This window comes from Myxine glutinosa, chromosome 9, assembly GCF_964187855.1.
Source record: "Myxine glutinosa chromosome 9, kmMyxGlut1.1, whole genome shotgun sequence".
In the NCBI taxonomy this organism is placed as follows: domain Eukaryota; kingdom Metazoa; phylum Chordata; class Myxini; order Myxiniformes; family Myxinidae; genus Myxine; species Myxine glutinosa.
This window is the reverse complement of record NC_136269.1, coordinates 119,270,289-119,293,759: the sequence shown is the minus strand read 5'-3', so window position 1 is coordinate 119,293,759 and position 23,471 is coordinate 119,270,289. Positions and strand designations below refer to the sequence as shown.

Sequence of the window (23,471 nt, the reverse complement as noted above, 5' to 3'; positions counted from 1 at the left end):
CGTTTTCAGCGTCCGAAACGCGTAATAAGCTTTTAAAAAATATTTTTTCAAATGCTCGAATCTCATTGGTTCCGGTGTTTGGTGACGATTTTCGTTGAAGATAGCGAGGTTGGTTTTAACGTATTTTAATTACAAATTAGAGGTGCATTAGATTGTGAATCAAAGAACGACGGGTGAAACAAACTCCTATTGAACTTTTTCGCAATTGTTTTATGCAAACTTCCGCATCCGGTCGATGGCGGCCTCCATTGCGTGATTTGGTCTTAGAAATATTTTTTCAAATGCTCGAATCTCATTGGTTCCGGTGTTTGGTGACGCTTTTCGTTGAAGATAACCAGGCCCGTGCGGGCCGAGGTTGGTCTTAAAGTATTTTAATAATAAATTAGAGGTGCATACGATTGTGAATCAAACAAAGACGGGTGAAAGAAACTCCTATTGAACGTTTTCAATTTGTTATGCATACTTCCGCATCCGCAAGATGGCGGCCTCCATTGCGCTTCGGAATTCTCAAGCCAAGGCATAATCTGGTTTTCGACATAATACGTACGCGTTTATTGACAACACCGGCTTTGCCGGCTATTAATAATAAATTGGAGGTGCATAAGAATGTGAATCAAACAAAGACGGGTGAAAGAAACTCCTATTGAACGTTTTTCAATTTGTTATGCACACTTCCACATCCGCAAGATGGCGGCCTCCATTGAGCTTCGGAATTCTCAAGCCAAGGCATAATCTGGTTTTCGACGTAATACGTACGTGTTTATTGACACCACCGGCTTCGCCGGCTATAATAAATTGAGCGAGAGACAAGAGGGCGAGAGAGAGGGAAGCATCCAAGCACAACAACAGTAGAGAACGAACAAGGACATTGAGAGATCTGTGCATGGGGCAGGGGGTTGCGGTGGGGGGAGGGGGGAATACATGATATAAAGCAAATGAACACGACTCGGAATTTCAGGAAAGAAGTTGGAGATCGAAAGAGGTGGATTTGGGGTGCTTTAACGGGGATAGAAAAAATCAAGGTTTTGGATGGGGGAAGATGAGAGATGGTGGTGAACAGCTGTTTTAAAGACCTGGAGGGAGGAGTGGGATTGAAGAGAGTGAGGGAGTTTGTTCCAGAGGTGGGAAAATAGAGGAATGTAAGAGTGAAGGTGAGCAGAGAGTCTTGATTTAGGCAGTTTCATCAGAAGAGGGTTGCTGGCAGATCTTGTGTGTCCTGCAGGAATATTTGGGGGACAGAGCACAGACAGAGCAGGGGGACTGAGGCCAGAGAGGAGTCGGTAGAAGACAGAAAGACCACCAACCTGCCTGCAGTGAGAGAGTGAAAGGCCCTCAGAATCAGTTTCATCATGGGAGATACCAATGATTCTGAAAGCTTTGGTTTCAACAGCGTGAAGTTGAGCTAGGTGTGAGGCAGGAGCACCAGCCCAGAGGGGAGAGCAGTATTCCATTGAGCTGGAGATGAAAGCCTTATAGGTGGTGAGGAGATCAGAAGTGCCCAGAAAGGACTTCGCACGACGGAGGATGCCTAGTCGGCGAATGGCTTTGGAGGCCAGCTTGGAAATGTGGTTTCCCAGGAAAGATCATGGCAGATAGTGAGACTCAAAAGTTTGAGTGACAGAACTTCTTCAAGAGGATTGTTGAGAAAGTAGATGGGAGGGTTTTCCAGACGGTCTTTACAGAGAGACAAAGTGGGAGTGTGAGAGGATTGAAAGGCATGTTCCACTTGTTTGAGCAGTTTGTGATTTTGTCCAGGTCTGCAGAGAGTGAGGACGCTGCAGACTGCTGATCTGAGGGTTGGGATATGGAGCGGCAGAGATTGGAGTCATCAGCAAAGAAATAGAGAGGACTTTCCAGAGATTCGGGGAGATCATTGATGAAGATTTGAAAAAGCACAGAGCCCAGAACACTGCCTTGGGGAACTCTAGCCTGAACAGGAAGGGGACATGAGAGAATTCCATTCAGGGCCACATGTTGACTACGACCAGAGAGGAAGCCTGCAAGCCATGCGTGGAAGTTTCCATTGATACCATAGGAGGAGAGTTTGGTGAGCAGAGCGGGGTGCCAGACCGTATCGAAGGCACTAGATATGTCAAGGGAGACAGCTCTGAGTTCCTGTTTGGCATTGAGGGCCTCCACCCATTTTTGAGACAGCAGAAGCAGCATGTCCAGAGTAGAATGACCTGGTCTGAATCCAAGTTGACGATCAGAGGTCAAGCCATTGGAGAAGAGGAAGGATTTGATATCAGAAGCGATGATTGTTTCTGTGACCTTGCTGATGATTGGGAGCAGGCTGATTGGTCTGTCGTTGCAAGGATCTGCTTCTGCACATTTTTTGTGTAAAGCGGTAATGTTGGCTGATTTCCAAGCAGATGGCAGATGGCAGATGACCTTGAGCAAAAGAGAGGGTGAAGAGAACAGAGAGAGGGAGTGAAAGAGCGGAAGAACATGATTTTAGGACCCGTGGGCTGATGCCGTCAGGACCAGTTGCAGAATCAGAGTCGAGGGTTGACAGAAACTTTTCCACCTTGTCAGGAGAGAAGGACACAGAGTCCATGAGCAGCTGGGTTTCACTGGGCAAGGTGGGTACAGAGAGCAAAGGATTTGGGACACAAGATTTTGAGGCAAACACATTGTTGAGGCATTCGGCTTTTACACGAGCAGTGTCAGTTGTGGAGCCGTTTGAGGTAAGGGAAGGGATGGAGGGGGAACAAACACCAAAAACAGATTTGTCCAGACACTACCAGGATTTTGGAGGAGGTAGACAGGTTTTGAGAGTTCAGAGATATTGTTTCCTGGCACTCCTGAGGGTAGACACACACTTGTTCTGAGCTTTGAGGAAAGAACTGAGATTACCTTTAGTTGATTTGGCCTTCCATGAGGCAAAGGCAAGTTGCTTTTAGGGCACGAGAGAGAGCAGTTTACTTTGGAAGAATTCCCAGGAAGAGTTTATGTCAGAGGCAGTAGAGATGGGAGACCAGTCCAGATGATTGTTGGCTGCTTGAAGACTGTGCCAGTCGGTCTGAGTGAAATGCCAGACTTGTTGGCGCTGAGGAGTCCCTCGGATTACAGCCAGAGAGATATCCACTTTAACAAGCAAATTATCAGATGAACCGATTGGAGTAGATGAAGAACAGCAGACATTTTCAGGGTAGTTAGTCATAACCAAGTCTAGAATAGATGATGTTCCGTTGACTGAGATCCGGGTCGGGAAATTGACAGATTGTCAGTCCCAATGAGTCGCAGAAGTCCTTTGCTGAGATGCCATGGCTGGTGAGAGAGGTACCCACACCCAGCCAGCTGACATTATGACAGTTTAAATCACCACATATGAGGAAAAGAGTTGGGATGAGTTGATAGAAGTTGGTCCATGTTATCAGACAGCAAGATGTAAATGTAGTCATTACTGTTTGGTGGACGGTACAAAACACATATGAACAAAAGGTGGGAGCGGATGGGAAGCCGTAGCCAGAGGTACTCCTGGCGTGGGGTGGAGAGAGGGCAGTGCAAGGAGAGTGAGGAAGAGAGTTTTTGATAAAATAGCAACCCCACCACCAGGGCAAGGCTCAGGTCTATCATGCCGGAGGAGGGAGTAACCAGGGAGAGATATTAAAGAATCAGAGACATCTTGAATGAGGAAAGTTTCTGTCAAGCAGATTAAGTCTGGTTTGTCAGAAGCAACCTGTATGGAGAGATCAATCAGGTTTGAGCGAAGGCCCCGGATGTTTGAGGTCCATACCATTAAGGAAGAGGGAAGGGGAGCATCAGATACAGGACAAGGGAGGGGAGTGGTAGGGGAAGAGGAGGGGGAGGTAGGGAGAGCTGTTGATAGTGTGTTGGAGATTTCGGAAGAGCTAGGAGAAAGGGAAGGATGAGGACAAAAGGTTTGATGGTGATTGGATGAGGCACAGTTAGGTGTTGTTTGAGGGGGGAGGGGGGAGAGCAAGGAAGAAGGTTGGAGGAGATGGAGGTAAGAGTTGGAAGGGAGAGGAAGCGGCGAGGATGCTTTGAGGAGGAGGGGTGAGAGGGGAGAATTGGAGAAAAAAGGAGGGTGGGGAGGAGGGAGGGGGGAGTTTTGAAGGGGAAGGGTTAGGGGGAGTTTAGGAGGGGAGGGGCGAGGGTAGAGTTTAGGAGGAGAGGGATGAGGGGGGAGATTTGAAAGGATGTGTGAGGGGGCAGTTTAGGAGGGGAAGGATGAGTTTGGATTTTAGAAAGTGTTCGACGCTTACTGGAAAACGAACATTTATTGCAAAATGAGTTTCTTGTGATTTTCGAGTCAGAGACCCGTTTGAAAACGTTGGAGGATGGGTGGAATGCAGGTGAGTTTACGGAATATAGAAAGAAAGAACTGTAAGAAATTGAATTTTTATTTGAAATGAGTTTTTAAACAAAACCGTGAAAACTATCTGGGAAATTGCCCTGAAGTGAGGGCATGGAGGCAAAGGGGGAGAAGGATTCCAGAACGGGTTCAGAAGGAGGAACAGAAGAACAGGAGATTGCCAGCCAGGTGAGCAGAGAATGAAGGAACAGGGAGCTGTATCAGCAATTGTGTTAGTACGGGAGCAGGGATCTACTTTTTAAATTCTTCGTTAATATATATACAGTATATATATATATTTTTGAAGGTTCGGTGAAAGTGGATCTGAGGAAGAAGGAGAAAGGTTGAAGGATTATGATGAAAACCAGAATTGGAAAGGTCTCGGCTGGAGAGCATTGAGATATGAAGGAAGGAGAGAAAATTGGTGGGACGAGACGACACGTGGTCAAGGCCGGGGGAAGGGGAGCCATGAGGAGAGTAGGAAATTATTATTAAGATTTTTGTTTTGAGTATCTTTTTGTATGAAGACTTTAAACAAAGGGTAAGATGTTCGGGAGAAGTATGGGGTGAAAAGAAAGACAAAGAAAAAAGCAATACAGTGCGAGAATGAAAGTAAATAGACAACAAACGACCACCGAGGAGACAGGAAAGCCTCGGGGGATCAGGCCCCAAACACGACGCGAACAAAACAACTATTACACACAGGTATGCACGATTTACAAACCGAGATATTACTAGAAACACACAGTAGACACATACACAGTAAAATAAACAGTACAGTTTTGACAAAAACACAAACGGAAAAATACTTAACTTTGATCGGACGCTTTTCCACGATGGGCTTCCCCCTTGTGTTTAGCATTGCAGTGCAGCATGATTTGGCTCTTGTTAGTTGTTCATTGTTTTTCTAGGGACAATGTGGGATGTTTGCACTTGACCAGCCATAAGAGGCACGTGACAAAACAAACTAAACCGGCATGATGTGATTGCACGATGTCCGGTATTGCCTCGTCTAACGTATGCTTCTCCACGTTCGAAAGATTATTAATTGTTTTCTTACTCAAATGTTATATCCTTATATTATGGAGTGTGTGGGAGGGAGGGGTGGTCAAAATGTTTTCCACTGAGCAATGTTTTTTTTTTTTTAAAGAGTACTGGGAATAGTGCTGTGAATAAATACAAGGGGAAATCCACTTTTCTCTTCAGTAAAAAATTTTTTTTTACGGTGTAGCCCATCGGGCAAAGCTGTCTAGAACAGTGTTTGTATGTATGTATGTCCCCTCAAACGTATACCAATCAGAGCTGAGGATCTGGTCACATGACAGGGTGATGTGATTATGTCTGATGTCATTACGGCAGTACGGCGGCTCACTCTCCACACACCGCCATTTTGATTTATATGCTGAACATATCGTCGAACCTGTCATATATCACAATCGCCATGCTCTACCTTCACGTTTTTCATTCAGTGTGAAACAAAAACAAACCGATTGTTAAAATGACCATCAAATATCGAAAGGATAGGCGTTATGGGTCTACCAACAATACGGTACGCATAGGCCTTAGGCTTCATGCCTCACCTTTGGGCCGCTTTGGACAAATTAAGCCCAGGTTTCTTAACTTTTCCTTAACCTTAGTGTATCGTTTTAGTGGTATCATTTTCGTACTAATAATAATAATATAGTAAATATAACCATAACACTTTAATGCCAATGTCATGAATACAAAGTTGATGGATTGAAGCGGTGTATGGTTCATGAATCGGTGATAAGCGGTGTTCGGCACTAATATTAATAATCGCGGAAGTAAGGAATTAGCCTCGGGTTTTTTAATGGCAATATCATTTTCGAAATATAACGTTGATATTATAGTAAATCTAATCGTAACACAATCCCTTCGTTGACTGCAAACGTACTGGAAGTTAAAATATATCATGTTCTACAAGTAGCGGTTTAAAGTTTTGTGTCCGTTACGTCATTACGTCTGTGATGTCATTACGATGGCTGACTCCACTGACCGACATTTTTATTTACTAGTAGGGCTACACCCGCTCACTACGGGAGCTGCAGAAAGGGTCGTTCCTCTTTGGGGTATATAGATTATAGTCTCCCTATGGTTGGATCTCAAGAACATTGGGTGTGTGTTCATTTACCAAGTTTCTTGTGGAGAGATCGCCAAGTGGTTTAAGCATTCGAGCATGCACTCCATTCAAAACCGTTAAGGAACGGTTGGCTTGGCAAGCGCTAGCTAGCTGCTTGGTAAATGAGCACAGCTCCAACCCCTGTGGGGTACATAGATTACAGTAGAACTTCGCTCAGTTCTGTAAGTAAAACTTACCTCACGGATGTGTGGATTCCTCCAAATTTCTTTCTTTAATGTTATAAGCAGCATTAGCGACTGTTTGAAAAGCTAATATTATGTGTTTGTGGTTTATAATATTTTACAAGCCCGGCTACGCCGCTGTTAGACTTTTGGTCTTGTTTTTTTAAAGCCAAAACACGAGCTCCATTCCAATTGTATCAGGAAACACATCCACTGCTGAGAAAAATGTGAGGCTGTTTGGAAAGTAATATATTAATGTATGTGAAAGGATCAAACATACATGCCACAATATTTTCCCAAAGCCATTGTTTATTACTCCTATTTTTTGTTGACTCTCATCCTTCAGCAAGGCCTGATTTAGCATTACCTAATCTTGTTCCAGGTCTTAGGTCGGTTAATAATATGCTCATACACTTTTGACCCCTCAGTGCTCAGATAGGCCTGTGCCAGCTTAGGCCAAGTGGAAAAGAGGTACAAAAATGTTGGTCAGCATATTATATCATTCCACTGAAAGCTTGGAGGTATGAATAGAGATTGGACATTGAAATACAAGACCAACTAGAACGGCACCTGGTGGAGCGCCAACCCACGCCAGGCTGAACAGTTTTTTTTTTTTTTTTTTTTTTTTTTTTTTGTACACTGAATCGAGGCTCGTGAAAGAGCTAACATTTATTTCACAAACAAATCAACCAGACAAACAAAATATACAAAATGAGGGAGCGGAAGACAAGATGGGGAGAGAAGGGGAAGCACACAACCACAACATTTGAGAGCAGGGAGAAGTGTGGGAGGGAGAGGGCTGTGGGGCAGGAGGCGTGGGAAGGGGGGGGGGGGGGGGGGAGAGGTATAAAACACAAGGGGACCGAAATTAGCGGGGGTAGAAAAGATCAAGGTTTTGGATGGGGGAGGATAAGAGATGGTGGTGAACAGCTGTTTTAAAGACCTGGAGGGTGGAGTGGGATTGAAGAGAGTGAGGGAGTTTGTTCCAGAGGCGGGAGAAAAGAGGAATGAAGGAGTGAAGGTGAGCAGAAAGTCTTGATTTTGGCAGTTTAACCATAAGAGGGTTGCAGGCAGATCTTGTGCGACCTGTAGGAATATTTGGGGGACAGAGCCCAGAGAGAGCTGGAGGAGCAAGGCCAGAGAGGAGTCGGTAGAAGACGGAAAGACCACCAACCTGCCTGCGGTGAGTGAGTGAAAGGCCCTTGGAGTTAGCTTCATCGCGGGAGATTCCAATGATTCTGAACGCTTTGGTTTCAACAGCGTGAAGACGAGCTAGGTGTGAGGCAGGAGCACCAGACCAGAGGGGAGAGCAGTATTCCATAGAGCTGTGGATGAAAGCCTTGTATGTGGTGAGGAGCTCAGGTGTGCCAAGGAAGGACTTCGCACGACGGAGGATGCCCAGTCGGCGACTGGCTTTGGAGGCCAGATTTGAGATGTGGTTTTCCCAGGAAAGATCATGGCAAATAGTGAGACCCAAAAGCTTGAGTGACAGAACTTCTTGGAGAGGATTATTCAGAAAGTGGATGGGAGGGTTTTCCAGTCGGTCTTTTCGGAGAGACATCGTAAGAGTGTGAGATTTATCAGGATTGAAAGATATGTTCCATTTGTTTGCCCAGTCTGTGATTTTGTCCAGGTCTGCAGAGAGTGAGGAGGCTGCAGACTGCCGATCTGAGGGATGAGGAATGGAGCGACAGAGAGTAGAGTCGTCAGCAAAGAGATAGAGAGGATTTTCAAGAGAGTCAGAGAGATCATTGATGAAGACCAGAAAAAGCACAGGGCCCAGAACACTACCTTGGGGAACTCCAGCCTGAACAGGAAGAGGAGATGAGAGAAACCCATTCAGGGCCACACGTTGACTACGACCAGAGAGGAGGTCCGCCAGCCATGCGTGGAGATTTCCATGGATACCAAAGGAGGAGAGTTTGGTGAGCAGAGCGGGGTGCCAGACCGTATCGAAGGCACGTGAAATGTCAAGGGAGACAGCTCTAATTTCCTGTTTGGCATTGAGGACCTCCATCCATTGTTGAGAAAGCAGAAGCAGCATGTCCAGAGTAGAGTGACCAGGTCTGAAACCAAATTGATGATCAGAGATCAAGCCATTGGAGAAGAGGAAAGATTTCATATCTGAAGCAATGATGGATTCCATGACTTTGCTGATAATTGGGAGAAGGCTGATTGGTCTGTAGTTGCTAGGATCAGTTTTTGCACCTTTTTTGTGCAAGGCGGTGATGTTGGCTGATTTCCAAGCAGATGGCAGATGACCTTGAGCAAAAGAGAGGGTGAAGAGAACAGAAAGAGGGAGTGAAAGAGCGGAAGAACATGATTTTAGGACCCGTGGGCTGATGCCGTCAGGACCAGTTGCAGAATCAGAGTCGAGGGTTGGCAGAAACTTTTCCACCTTGTCAGGAGGAAAGGACACAGAGTCCAGGAGCAGCTGGGTACGACTGGGTACGGTGGGTACAGAGAGGGATGGGTTTGGGACACAAGATTTAGAGGCAAACACAGAGTTGAGGCATTCAGCTTTTTCACGTGCGGAGTCAGCCGTTAAGCCCTTTGAGGTGAGGGAGGGTATGGAGGGGGAACAAACACCAGAAACATATTTGACCAGACGCCACCAGGATTTGGAAGAGGGAGACAGATAAGAGAGTTCGGTCTTGAGAACGGTGAGATATTGTTTCCTGGCTCTCCTGAGGGTGGACACACACTTGTTTCGGGCTTTTTGAAAGGAAATGAGATTTCCTTCCGTTGGATTTGCTTTCCAGGAGACGAAAGCAAGTTGTTTCAGGGCAACAGCCTCACCACAAGATTCCGTGTACCATGGACGGGAGGAAGGTTATGACAACTGAAGACGAGATGGGATAAATCTGTGCATGAGAGAGAGCAATTTACTTTGAAAGAATTCCCAGGATGAGTTGATGTCAGAGGCGGTAGAGATGGGAGACCAGTCCAGATGATTGATGGCTGCTTGAAGACCGTGCCAGTTGGCCTGAGTGAAATGCCAGACTCGTCGACGCTGAGGAGGCTCTCTGAGAATGGTCAGAGAGATGTCCACTTTGATAAGCACATGATCAGATGAGCCGATTGGAGCAGAAGAAGAGCAGCAGACATTTTCAGCGAAGTTAGTCATAACCAAATCCAGAAGAGAAGATGCTCCGTTGACTGAGATCTGGGTCGGGAAATTGACAGATTGTGTCAGTCCCAGTGAGTCGCAGAAGTCCTTTGCTGAAGAGCCATGGCTGGTGAGAGAGGTACCCACACCCAGCCAACTGGCATGGTGACAATTGAAATCACCACATATGAGGAAGAGAGAGTTGGGATGGGTAGATAGAAGTTGGTCCATATTATCAGACAGCGAGATGTAGATGGAGTCATCACTGTTTGGTGGACGGTACAACACACATATGAACAAAAGGTGGGAGCGAAGGGGAAGCCGTAGCCAAAGGTATTCCTGGGGGTGAGGTGGAGAGAGGGCAGTGGAGGGTGAGTGAGGAAGAGAGTTTTTTATAAAGATAGCAACCCCACCTCCAGGACGAGGCTCAGGTCTATCATACCGGAGGAGGGAGTAACCTGGGAGAGATACCAAGGCATCAGAGACATCATGAAGGAGGAAAGTTTCTGTTAAGCAGATCACATCTGGTTTGTCAGAAGCAACCTGTATGGAGAGATCAGTCAAGTTTGAGCGAAGGCCCCGGATGTTTGAGGTCCATACCGTTAATGAAGAGGAAGGGGGAGCCTCGGGTACAGAACAGGGGGGGGGGGGAGGGGTAGGGTAAGATGTGGAAGAGGAGGAAGAGGTAGGGAGAGTTGTTGTAGGTGTGTCAGAGATTTCAGAGATTTCAGAATAGCTTGGAGAAAGGGAAGAATGGGGCGGACAAAAGGTTTGATGGAGATTGGGTGAGGCACAGTGAGGTGTTATTTGAGGAGGGGGAAGAGCGAGGCAGAAGGTTGGGGGAGATGAAGGTGAAGGTTGGAAGGGGGAAGAAGCAGGGAGGATGCTTTGGGGAGGAGGGGTGAGAGGGGAGTCTAGGAGGGGAGGAGCGAGGGAGAGTCTCGGAGGGGAGGGGTGTGGGGGCAGTTTAGGAGGGAGGGGGGGATGGGGAAGATTTGGAGGGGAGGGGTGAGATTGGATTTTGAAAAGTGTACGATTCATGGGAAACGAACATTTTTTGCAAAATGAGTTTGAGACCTTCGAGTCAAAAATACGTTTGAGGATGCTTAAGGAGGGGTGGAGTTCTGGATAGTTTAGGGAATGTAGAAAGGAGGAACTGTAAGAGATGGTATATATATTTTTTGGAATGAATAGATTTGGTGAGCAAGACGAAAGCATCCTTTTGTAGGAGAAGAAGAAAAAGGTGTTATAATATATGAGAGAAAATAGTTGTTCAGGGGAGAGATTATACATTTCTAACCACGTGATCGCGAACAACGTGAACGAAGAACGAACGAACAAATAAACGAATAATCCCTGAGAAGGAAATATTTTTTAGGGTTTTTTTTTTTAGAGATATTAAACAAGGAGGTATGGGGTGAACGACTGGGACGAAACAGACAACGAAAATAATTGCAGCGCATTCGACGAATCGCTGAGAGAAAAACAAAACCACAAGGTCGGAGACGGTACGGTAACCTAAGCCTACGAGTACTAGGCCTCAGAATACTCGATACGCATTCACCGACGATTATGTATACATGTACGAAAAATTAGCACCGAACATTTTCCAAAAGATACGCTATAGGTACATACACCAAAAGATAGATACAGTCTCGACAAAAACACAATTGTGAAAGATCACTTAGCTTCGAAAGCTAAGTTTACCTGTTATATCCCACTGACAGGCCGGATCTGGATCCGGACCTGAACCAAAATTGAATTGGTTTGTTCTCGTCACACACCCAACTCATCCATCAAGTTTTGTCTGAAGTTGTCCATAACTTTTTGAGATATCTTGACGACAGACAGACAAACAAGTGTGAAAACATAACCTCCGTCCATCTCTGGTGGCAGAGGTAAGTAGATGGTAGATAATAACTTCATTAACTGGCCTTGTTTGCACAGGGGTATGCATGGAGCTGAGTGGGCAGCAACAGTCCATGCCGCGTCCCATGGTCATCTTGCCATTTATGCGCCACGGAGACCTGCACAGCTTCCTTCTCAGGAGCCGCCTTGGAGAGACACCTGTTGTGAGTTCAGTGTCCGTGTTCGCATGTAGAAAGTGTTCATGCCCTTTGAGGAACTCTGAGTTTTAACAATATGGGATTTGTCGAACGGTTCACGCAGCTAACGTGTCTCCCTCCTTTTACCCCTGACCCGCAGTTTGTCCCTCTGCAGACGCTTGTTAAATTCATGGTGGATGTTGCTCAGGGAATGGAGTACCTGTCCAGCAAGAACTTCATCCACCGTGACCTGGCTGCTCGTAATTGCATGTGAGTTCTGGCCAATTGGTTGCACCCTGACCCTAAATTAACGGTACGATGTAAAGATCTGAAAGCCCCAAATATTAAACTTGTTTTTTCTTCCACAAAGTTGCAGGTATTTCAAGTCCCGGTACTTGCAGGTATCTCAAGTATTGCTAAACGAGTTATTCCCAAGCAGAGATATTGGCTAGGGTGCTGGAGCACAATGGCCTACTATTATCAAGAGACACTATGGAAATTTTAATGTCTATAAACTAAATACAGAATGGGTTCTCTAAAGGATGGCATGCTCTTCTTTTCTTCTTCTTTTTTTCTGTTTGTTCATTCCCAAGATTTTTCTGTCCAATTGTGGCCCTACTATCAGTTTATTGCGTTTTTTTTTACCCCGTGTCACCTCACTCCTCCATGAGTCTATATTTTGTTTGAAAGTGCAGTAGTCTTGTTGGCACTGCATCAAAATGGCAAGTTTAAGTTGAGTTAAACCCCGAGAAATAACGTCGACTAGATATTCGTTTTCGTGTATGCTACCGGTTGCCACCTACTATATTGCCATCCTGAGGCCTGAACTGCGGCTTTGAGCAGCTTAAGCAAAGAGCTTATTTCCGTAGTAAATTATGCTTCATTGTAATATACTAGAAGCACACACTCCCAATGGGAGCAGCATGGGGGGAGGGGGGTGGGGTGGTCATAGTATTCTCTTTATGATTAATTAATAGCACTAGTGCATGCCCGTACGTGCGGGGAGGTAAGTACGTGGACATACGTACGTTGACGTACGTACCAAAAATAAGGCCTCACTGTCCGGAAGTTCGCATATCGCAGTTACGATTAATCGCAAATTATTTTAATGGCCAATTCTTCAATTAGCACCAACATATTTTGCCATTTTGCAATTTCATCGCAAGGAAAAGCACAAAGAGAAGAGAACAACAAACACACACGCGGTTCCTTCGCTGTAGCTTGACCGTACGTGCAAAGAAAAATTAAAACTTTCATCATTCCTTCGGTCTTCGCTCTCATCCTTCGCCGTTCCTTCGCTCTCGTCCTTCGCTGTTCCTTCGTTCACGTACAAAACGTATGTGTTTGCTAAATAAATGGCCATAACTTGGTAACCACTTGTCCGATTAATAGCAAACCTTGAAAAGGCACATCCTCAGGTCCCCAGCAATATACCCGGCAAGTTTCACTTAGATCGGACCAGTGGTTGTCGAGAAACAGCGGTCACAGACATACACACAGACAGACACACAGACACACAGAGATTGCTTGCATTATAGAGAGATAGCGATGTACCCGCCTTACAGCATGTAACACCTTCTGCTGCCACATCCTTTATTTGGGTGGTGTATAGGTAACGGACCGCTGCCTCGATCGTTCCAGAAAATAAAAATAACCTGGGTTACGTATATGAAGCAAAACCATGCGTACCGTACTGCATATGTGCATATATAATGCATCGCGGTTATATATAGCTCGGATAATTCCAATTGTGCCCCCAAAATAAGAAAATGCCAACTTCTTCAACTAAAAAAAACTTTTACCTCAAAAATTGATGGAATCTAATTTGGAACTTCAGGAAAAACACCTTCAGGCCTCATTAATCCCTGAAAGTTTCAGCTTCCTAGGTCAAATCCTCTCGGAGGAGTATATTAAACATACAATGCTCATACATCCAACATACTTTCCCTCCATTATACAAGAACCTTACAAGGAACTTCAACAAAGGAGTAGGCCGTTAGGCCCATCAAGCCTGTGCAGTAATTGGCAACCTACCGAGCGTCAAACAAGGAAGCAGCACGTACCATTTTAAAAGTCTTTGGTATGACTCCGCCATACCGGCCGAGTCATACCAAAGACTTTTAAGAAGGTACGGCCTTCAAACCACCGGCCTTCCAGACTCGGAGCGGACGCTCTAACCATTACACCACCATGTCTGGTTGAGAGAGAGCATTAAATATTGGTGAATTTCTCTCAAGGTATCAGATTTCAATATGTGATGGAGTTTTGATCTTTCTGTTGGTAAGTCAATACAATCTGATTGACCTCACTGATGACACGTTAGGTCTCTTTTCGTCTCTGCCATCGCTTGTTTTTCCTCTTCAATTCCGCTCTCTTGTTTCATCCTGTCAAACCTGTTTTCTGTCTCTTTCGACTTTTATTCTACCTTTGCTCATTTCTACCTTTGCTAGTAAAGGTTTTAGTAACTGTGGAACCCTTGCATTTAATTGTCCCCGAGCTTTTAAGGGTTTTTTTTTTGAGTCTTGTATTTTAAAAAGTTTTTTTAGTAATTTTAAAAGTTTTTATTTGAGTTTTTTAAAAATGTTTTCATTTTTTAGTTACTTTTTGAGTTTTTTTTAATTTGTTCTAAGCTAAGAAGAGATTCTTGAAAAAAGTTTGTTTTACGGTAACCGGTGGATTGACAAAAAAGCCCTTGTGCCCTCCGCCAGGCTGCATGAAGACATGATGGTGTGTGTGGCGGATTTTGGTCTTTCCAAGAAGATCTACAGTGGAGACTATTACAGGCAAGGCCAGATCTCTAAAATGCCTGTCAAGTGGATTGCACCCGAGAGCATGGCAGATCGTCTCTACACGACCAAGAGTGACGTGGTATGCAAGAGGCCCCAAACCATTCCAGTTTAAGCATAATTTATAGGGGAATGGGCACACGTTTGCTCGATATTCCGATGTCATTATCATCATGTACCATCCTATGTACAGTGTGTCAGTTCTGCCAAAGCACCTTCTTTGCTATGGTTTACAATCTCAGATGGGTCACCACTCTGATGAAGGAAGTTGGGGCAAGAATTTCTAATTTGTTCAGGCTGCTGAGGATAGCTGGCCTACTCTTCGCGAAGGGCAGCATGGGATCTTCAACCTCCACCAACTAATGCTGGCAGACCGTACGCCCAGTTTAACGTCCATCTGACGGTTGACAGTTTATAGCTGGGCCAGGATTCAAACCCAGGCTAGGTAGATCAGAGGGGAGTGTGCGGAACTCTAGGCCAGCCAAATATCCCAAAAGGTTGACTTAAGAGTAATTCTCTGCCTCGGTTGATGAGCATTTCACCTTATTTTTCCTTTTTACTGTACTTTTAAAAACACCATCATCTATACTTTTCTCTGCACAGAAAAGAAAAAAAGTGCAACTTGGTGCTGCTCATTTAAAAATTAAATAATTCCATTGTAGTTTTTGCATCTGTTTTCTTTATGTTGATATTTCCCAAGCTACACCTTTCCTTCCTTTCTCACCGATCGGTTTGAAGGGCAGCAGACTTGGTAAAGATATTATCAAATGGCCGGGGTCAACATGGTCCACGTGGCATTTGGAAGGTGAAAGTATGCCGTATAGTCAGGTACACCGAAACCGCGCCCCATAGGTGACCACCACCCTGTGATCATCTAGCCGATCAGAAGTTGTGAATGGTGGAACAAGTCGTGCGCATGGAAATGGAAGTTAATCACAGTGCATTTCTTGATTACAAACATAGATCCTTTTTTTTGATACAATCCTAGGTTAGGTTTAAAGTAGAGACTTCAGAGAACACCTTAACCCACGCTGTCTTGAGAAAGAAGGACATGGGCAGGGTCTACGAACGGCAAATATGATTGGTTGTGATGACGTAAAATGGCGTAATATTTTGTCCAAGTACTGCTAAACAGAAGGGTTTTTTTTAAGTGGCAAAAAGGCAATTTGTTTTTCTACGGTGTAGCACATTACCAGTAGGGTGATTGTGTCACCACCCCCTCCCAACCCCTCCCAACTCCAAGTCCTCACCCTGCTCAATCCAACCCAAAGGCATTGATCCCCTCCCCACACTCAAGCCTTCAACCCCCTCCCCTCATGCCCCCATTCCAAAGTTGTCCCATCTTTACTGTCATCCTTCTCCCGCTCATGAAAGCAAACTGACATTCCCACGTCAAAACAGCGGGATAAGTAACGTTTTCCGCTCCCCTATCATGCTACCACCGACTTCACGGAAACCCGTCCACACAGTCACCCGTTCAACTCACAATTTGAGAAAATAGTCGGAAATAATAGCAAACCTGCATAAAACCTCCGCAGTAAAAGTGTTGCTTCGGAGAAAAGGTAATTCTAAACTCTAAAGGGTTCGTAAATTGGCAGCGGTAGTATAGAAATTGTGGGTTGAGTCGGGCGAACTGTCCAACCAATGGGTGGAATCCGGACACACGCACGGCTCATTTTATAGCATAGATAAAATAAAAAATAAAAAAAAACACCTTTAGAGGCCATTTTTCCCCGCAAAGCGGGGGTTGGCCTTTTTCGGGAACCGTGGTTGTTGTTGTTTTTCGGTCCCCTTTTTGAAGCAATGTTTTACGGCCGGATGCCCTTCCTGACGCCAACCCTTTTTGCCGCCTTTAACGACAACCAGGGAATTACCAGTGAACTGGTACTCAATTAGCCGACCTCGGAAGGATGACAGGCTGAGTCAACCCCCCTGGTGTTAATTCAGCGATTAGACCGGGATTCGAACCCGGGATCCTAGGATCCTAAGCCGGGCCGGCACCCTAGCCGCTAGCCCAACACCAGGATAAATAATTTATAATTATTTACCAGGTAAATAGCATAGATAATTCAATAAAATAAAGATTTTAACCCTATCTTGGCTGGGGGAGCAAAATGGCCCCCCTCGTCTATTTTTGCGATAACTTCCAAACCGCCGCTGATCAGAAAATTTCCTTTCATGCGTTTTTTTTTCTCTAAAGTCTTGCGCAAGTTTTGATACCAAATTTGCAAAAATCGCACGTACCGTTAAGGTGATACATAACCTTTTTTGGTCACATGTCCATCCAAAACGTGTGTGTGTGTGTGTGTGTGTGTGTGTGTGTGTGTGTGTGTGTGTGTGTGTGTGTGTGTGTGTGTGTGTGTGTGTGTGTGTGTGTGTGTGTGCGTGTGTGTGTGTAATATACCCAAATCGGTGTTATTGGCACTAGCTCATTTATAAATCTGAAGTTTTGTCCCTTTTTGTCTTCTTTCAATCCAGGCATGTTCATCTACAAAAGTTAAAATCCAGGCATGTTCGTTTAATGACCTCTATATACGTGCCAATTTTAATGATTATATGATATTCCTTTGCTGAGATCTGAAGGGGGGGGGGGGCGTGGGGTTGGGATAAGACATCCCCCAGCCAAATTAACCCCCAAAATAGCTCACCCCAGATATGGTTAACGATTGAAGAAAAAAAATTCAAAAAAGATTGCAGAAATTTACTGCCATTGATCTTTAAAGACTGCCATCTTTTACACCGCCTTATTTAACACGCTACATTAGTTATTCGTGCCTGTATGACGTCATAAAAAATTGTAAGTTTTCTGTTTGGAATTATTTTCAATTTTGTTTGACTGCCAGACAGAGTAAAAAATTTAAATCACTTCCTTGTGAGCACGTGCAATCGGAACGCCTTCAGAGCCAAAGTTCTGCTAAACTACAGGTTAATTTTCTGATTTGTATGCAAAGTATAACATTCAATTGAAATCAAGTTGTTCCTCGATCATAAACTGACGTTTGCAGACAGACAGACAAAAGGTTAACCCCACGTTTGTCTGCGCTTAACATTACCTTTCATTAACCTCACTTTATTGAAACACAGTGCTTTACTTTACTGGTCTTGGAAAAGGCTTTATCCTCTGTCGTATAGTGTCTAGTGTGGCCTGGTGTTGGCTCAGTGGTTCGGGTGCTGGTTTGGGATCTTAGGATCCTGAGTTCGAATCCCGGTCGATCGCTGAATTAACGCCAGGGGGGTTTGACTCGCCCTGCCATCCTTCCGAGGTCGGCAAATTGAGTACCAGTTCACTGGTAATTCCCTGTGTGTCGCAAGGGGCGACTAAAAGGGTTGGTGGCAGGAAGGGCTTCAAAAGGGGACCGCAGTGCCCAAAAAAGGAAAAAAGGCCAACCCCGGGGGAAAATGGCCTCCAAAAGGTGGTATAGTGTCTAGTGTACTGCATTGTACCAGTCTCTGGAGAATGGCACTTGAAATGAGGCAAGAAGAATGTAACTGTGGTTGGTGGCCATGGCGATCTAATGATGTGGTAATGTCTTGCACACTGTTGCACAACAAAGACTCATGAACGATGAAAGATTTGATGCAGCATCTGTTTTTCTCTGCAAACCACCGTGAGACGTCGCAATGCTGTTTCACATCTACTGGTGACCGCAACATGGTGGTATGTCACAGCTCACAGGGAAGCGGATGGCTATGTGGTGTCATTATTGATTCGTGTGCAACTTGAGAGACTTGTGTCTTTGCTTGCCATCGGATCTGGCCTTTGAAATAATGAGCTGTTGCTGAGATGTATTTTTTCTACGTGTTGGCTCATGAAACTCGCTCCTTCTTAAATGCTACAACACGATCTTCTGAAATTTTGCCAATGGCCATCTCGGCACCTCTCTCTGCTGGCGGTCTCGTTCATGGTTTGGCGGGCCCTGGGCTCCGCAAGTCTATGATTTCTGTGACACCTTCTGTTACAATCCTGATAAATGCTATACAACAGTCCTTACCCAGCCAGTACCAATCTGATCTTCAACCCATGATGATCTGCCCGATACTGACCACGGGTGCTTTCATATGCTGCCCTTTATCTTGAATCCATGGGTCTGTCGTGTCTTTCCACCAATTGGTGAGTTCTTGTTGTTTTGTGAGCCAATCGATGAGCTTGATGTCCAGTCTCCCAGTACATGCTTTCCAGACGCCGATGGAAAGAGTCATTAGTATGGTAAATAGGTAACATCTACAATTGAAAACTGATGTGTTTGCTTCCAATCCCTTCAAGACACTCACTTTCAATGCATTCCAGATGAGCTTGACATGATGGTTGGGGCTCTTATCTTCTAACTGTGATATGTCACAGACGTACAGTCGTGGCCCAAAATATTGACACCCTGGCACTTTTTTCAAATAACTCACAATGTTCTCCAAAAATAAGTTGAAATTGACAAAAGTATTTGGTCTCCACAATTCTTTAATTCACTGTTAATATTACAGAACCTTTGATTTTGATTCCGAACTTAATATATCCTTTTAAATCAGAAAATAAAAAGAAATGGCATTGACAAAATTATTGACACCCTCGACTTAATATTTGTGTAGCACAGAATTTGGACAAAATAACTGCAGTCAAGCGCTTCCTATAGCCATGAATGAGCTTCCTCCACCTCTCTACTGGCAGATTGGCCCACTCTTCTTGTGCAAACTGCTCCAGTTCTCCCAGATTTGAAGGATGCCTTCTCCCAACTGCTGTTTTCAGATCTCCCCACAGGTGTTCAATGGGATTTAGATGGTGGTGTACACCACCACAAATGGTGGTGTACCTACTCATTGCTGGCCAATTCAGAATAGTGCAGCGTTTTGTCTTGAACCATTCCTGGGTGCTTTTTGAAGTGTGTTTGGAGTCATTGTCCTGCTGCAAGATCTATGACCTTCGATGGAGACCCAGCTTTCTGGCACTGGGTTGAACATTGCGCTCCAAAATGCCTTGGTAATCTCCTGATTTCATGATGCCATGCACACATTCAAGGCACCCAGTGCCAGAGGCAGCACAGCAACCCCCAAAACATCACTGAACCTCCTCCATGTTTGACTGTGGGGAAGGTGTTCTTTTCTTTGAAGGCTTCATTTTGTTTTCTATAAACATAGAGATGATGTGCTTTACCAAAAAGCTGTAATTTGGTCTCATCTGTCCACAGGACATTCTCCCAGAAGGAGTTTGGCTTGTTCAGGTGTGTTTTGGAAAACTTCAGTGAGACTTTCTTAGCAGTGTGGTCCTCCTGGGTCTCCTACCATAGAACCCCCTTTCATTGAGTTGGTGACGGATGGTGCGTGACACAAAACAGTACCCACAGTGACACAAAACAGCAAACTGGTTGAATGAGTGATTTTTATATTGCAGGCACCTGCTACTCAACGCAGGTGAGTTCAATTCCAAATATGAATGAATGAATTATCGTTTTAAGGCCATTTTCCCCGCTAGAGCGGGGGTTAGCCTTGTGAGCCCCATGACAATCATGTTCCCTGTTTGAGGCAGTTTTTATGGCCGGATGCCCTTCCTGACACCAACCCTTAGTCGCCTCTTACAATGCGTAGGGATACGGTGTACCCCCTAAATCGGGATCATTCATCTCAGCAAGCTGGTACTCAATTTGCCAACCTCGGAAGGATGACAGGCTGAGTCAACCACCCTGGCGTTGATTCAGCGATCGACCGGGATTCGAACTGAAGATCCTAGGATCCCAAGTCTCCACCCTAACAGCTAAGCCAACACCAGGCAATTCCAATGTAAACTCCAATACATTCAAAACTCCGCTGCCCGTCTACTCACCCATTCCCGGACCCGTGACCACATCACCCCCGTCCTTTACAAGCTTCACTGGCTCCCCATACAACAACAACACAACATGCATTTTAAGGCCATGTTCCCTGCTAGAGCGGGGGTTAGCCTTGCGGTCCCCATGACAATCTTCTCCATTTTGCCCTATTTTCTGCATCTCTCCTTGTTAACCCCCTTGCCCGCATTTCTTCTTCCACCATCTTTAGCCAAGTCTTTCTCGGTCTTCCCCGTCCTCTACTTCCTTCTACATTAACTTCCATCACTCTTCTCAACCAGTCACTTTCATCCTTCCTCAATACATGACCAAACCATCTCAACCTGTTCCTCTTCACAGCATCAATCACAGGCAATATTCCCATCATCTTTCACAATTCATCATTTGTCTTCCTCTCTCTCAACGATACTCCGCACATCCATCGAACCATTCGCATTTCCACCCTTTCCAGCCTTCGTTGCTGCTCTACGTTCATTACCCATGTCTCGCTCCCATAAATCATAACACTTCTCACACATGCAGCATACACCTTTCCCTTCAGCTTCAGCGACACTCTCCTCCTCATCAGCACGCCACTCAGTTCCCGAAACTTCTTCCATGCACATCTCACTCGAGCAACCGTTGCTGAGTCTGATCCACCTTCTCCATTCAGCATGTCTCCGAGGTAGCAAAATGTTTTCACACCTTCCAGCTTCACGCCGTCTCCAAGATCCAACTCAACATTTCCTCCATCTGCAGCTCCCTCTGTGCACACCTTACATTTGAATATAGCTGCCACACTGGTTAATGACCCTCTCAGACCACTACATTTTTGATGAACCCACTCAGCACACATTGTACATTGAATGGAGTTCACTCCGACACCCTTCCTGCACACAGCACACGGCCACTTCCCAGTTCTTTCCACCTCACCACATGCTTTACCACTTGCCATCACCTTTGTCTTTCCGATATTCACCTTCAGACCTTTTGTCTCCATACATTCCTTCCACTTGTTCATCTTTTCCTTCAGTCCATCCATACTTTCCGCAATCAACACCAGATCATCTGCAAACAACAACTCCCACGGTAAACCCTCCTTTACGGTCTGAGCCAGCACCTCCATCACAGCTACAAATAGTAGTGGACTTAGTACCGACCCCTGATGCACTCCCACCTTCACCTCAAACTCACCACTGTTCCCGTCCTTCGTCCTTACAGCTGTGCGTGCTCTTTTGTACATTGCCATCACTACTCTGATCAACCATTCCCTCCACTCCTAACTTCCTCAATGCCCATGTCAATACTTTGCGTGGAACCCTATCGAATGCTTTCTCCAGATCAACAAACCCAAAAAACAACTTCTTCCTCTTATCCATGTACTTCTCCTGCAACTGCCTCACAATGAAAAGCGCATCTGTCGTTCCTCTTCCTGGCATAAATCCAAACTGCATTTCGTCGATCTTCACTTTCTTCCTTATCCTCCTCTCCAACACCCTTTCCAATACCTTCATTCCATGCTCCAATAACTTTATCGCTCGGTACGAGCCACACTCCAGAGGGTCACCTTTCCCCTTGTATAGAGGGACGAGGGTACTCAGTTCCCAATCCACTGGAATGCGGCCTTCTTTCACCACCAGGTTACAGATCTCTGTCATTCTCTTCACACCCCAACTTCCTGCTGCCTTCAACATATCTCCCACAACTCCCGTCGGCCCTCCCGCTTTTCCACTCTTCATTGCTTTTATCGCTTCCTCAACTTCCTTCTCAGTTATCTTCTCTGCCGGTCCTAAAACTGGGTTACTCTCTATGTTGCCATCCCATTCATTCTCTGTATTCAACAGCATTTCCATATATCTTTTCCATCTTCCTTTAATTCCATCTGGGTCGACAACGATTTGTCCCACTTCATTCTTCAAGCAACTCACCCCCATCACATCACACCTCTCTTTCGCTATCTGCTTTGCAATCCTGAATACTGCTTTCTGACTCTCTTCCGAATCCAAGCGTTCTCCGAACATTTTCCTACATGCCTCCTGCGCCTTTGCTACCTCTTTCTTTGCAGCCTTCCTGGCTGCCTTATAACTTTCATGCTCTGCTGTTTCTGCTCCCGTACCCTTCGCCTTCTGCCACTCTTTGAACTTCTTCCTCTTCTCGTCAATCCTCTTTCCAACCTCAACATCCCACCACCATGTTTCCGAGTGCCTCGGTGGTCCTTTTGTCCATCCACATACCTCACCAACGGCTCCCAACAGACTAGCTTTCATTGACATCCAACCACTTTCAAGCTCAACCACATCATCCTCTACCCTACTCAGCCTCTCTTTTAATGCCTCCCTTACTGTCACCTCTTTCAACCTCCACACCTTCATTCTCGGTTGGTACTTCACCCGCCGAGCTCTCCTCGCACCTTTCACCCTTATGTCGCAGACAACCAAGTGGTGCTGTGAAACAGCCTCCTCCCCCGGGATCACCTTTGTGTCCCGGAGGTGCCCCCTATCTCGCCGACGCACCATCAGGTAGTCAACGGTTGTCGTCGACCCACCTGACGTGTATGTAACAAGCTTATTGTCCTCTTTCTGGAACTGAGTATTACAAATCAGCTCCATCAGCAAACTCCAAAATCCTTTCACCTTCTCCATTTCTCACACCATATCCGTAACCCCCATGAACTCCCTCAAAACCGTCCATACTCCTTCCCACATGTCCATTCAGGTCTCCTCCCACCACAACAACTTCCTCATCTTTCACGTTTTCCATCAGCTTCTCTATCGCACACCAGAACTTGTCCTTCTCTTCATCGCTTCGACCAACCTGCGGAGCATATCCCGAGATGACGTTCACCAAGAGCTTTCCAATCATCATTTTCACCATCATCAACCTATCACTCACTCTAGTCACACTCACCACACTGTCTACAAACTCCTCAGAAAACAGGACACCAACACCATTCACGCCCTCCGGGCACCCTTGCCACACAAACTTGCATTTCTGTCCCTGCCTACCCTTCACCATTCTCACACCACTTCCCTTCCATCTCGTCTCTTGCACACAACATATGTCCACTCTTCTTCTGACCAATACTTCCACCACTTCTCC

The 23,471-nt window shown here is 45.5% G+C and overlaps 1 protein-coding gene across 1 annotated transcript in view; it reads left to right on the top strand.

The window, feature by feature from the left end:
* Positions 1-23,471, top strand: part of LOC137435031 (tyrosine-protein kinase receptor UFO) — a 150,725-nt gene that overhangs the window by 114,974 nt on the left and 12,280 nt on the right. Inside the window, exons 15-17 of the mRNA XM_068128399.2 lie at positions 11,697-11,821; positions 11,955-12,064; positions 14,503-14,662. Of these exons, the coding sequence (XP_067984500.2) occupies positions 11,697-11,821; positions 11,955-12,064; positions 14,503-14,662 (395 nt within the window). The remainder of the gene's footprint in view (positions 1-11,696; positions 11,822-11,954; positions 12,065-14,502; positions 14,663-23,471) is intronic.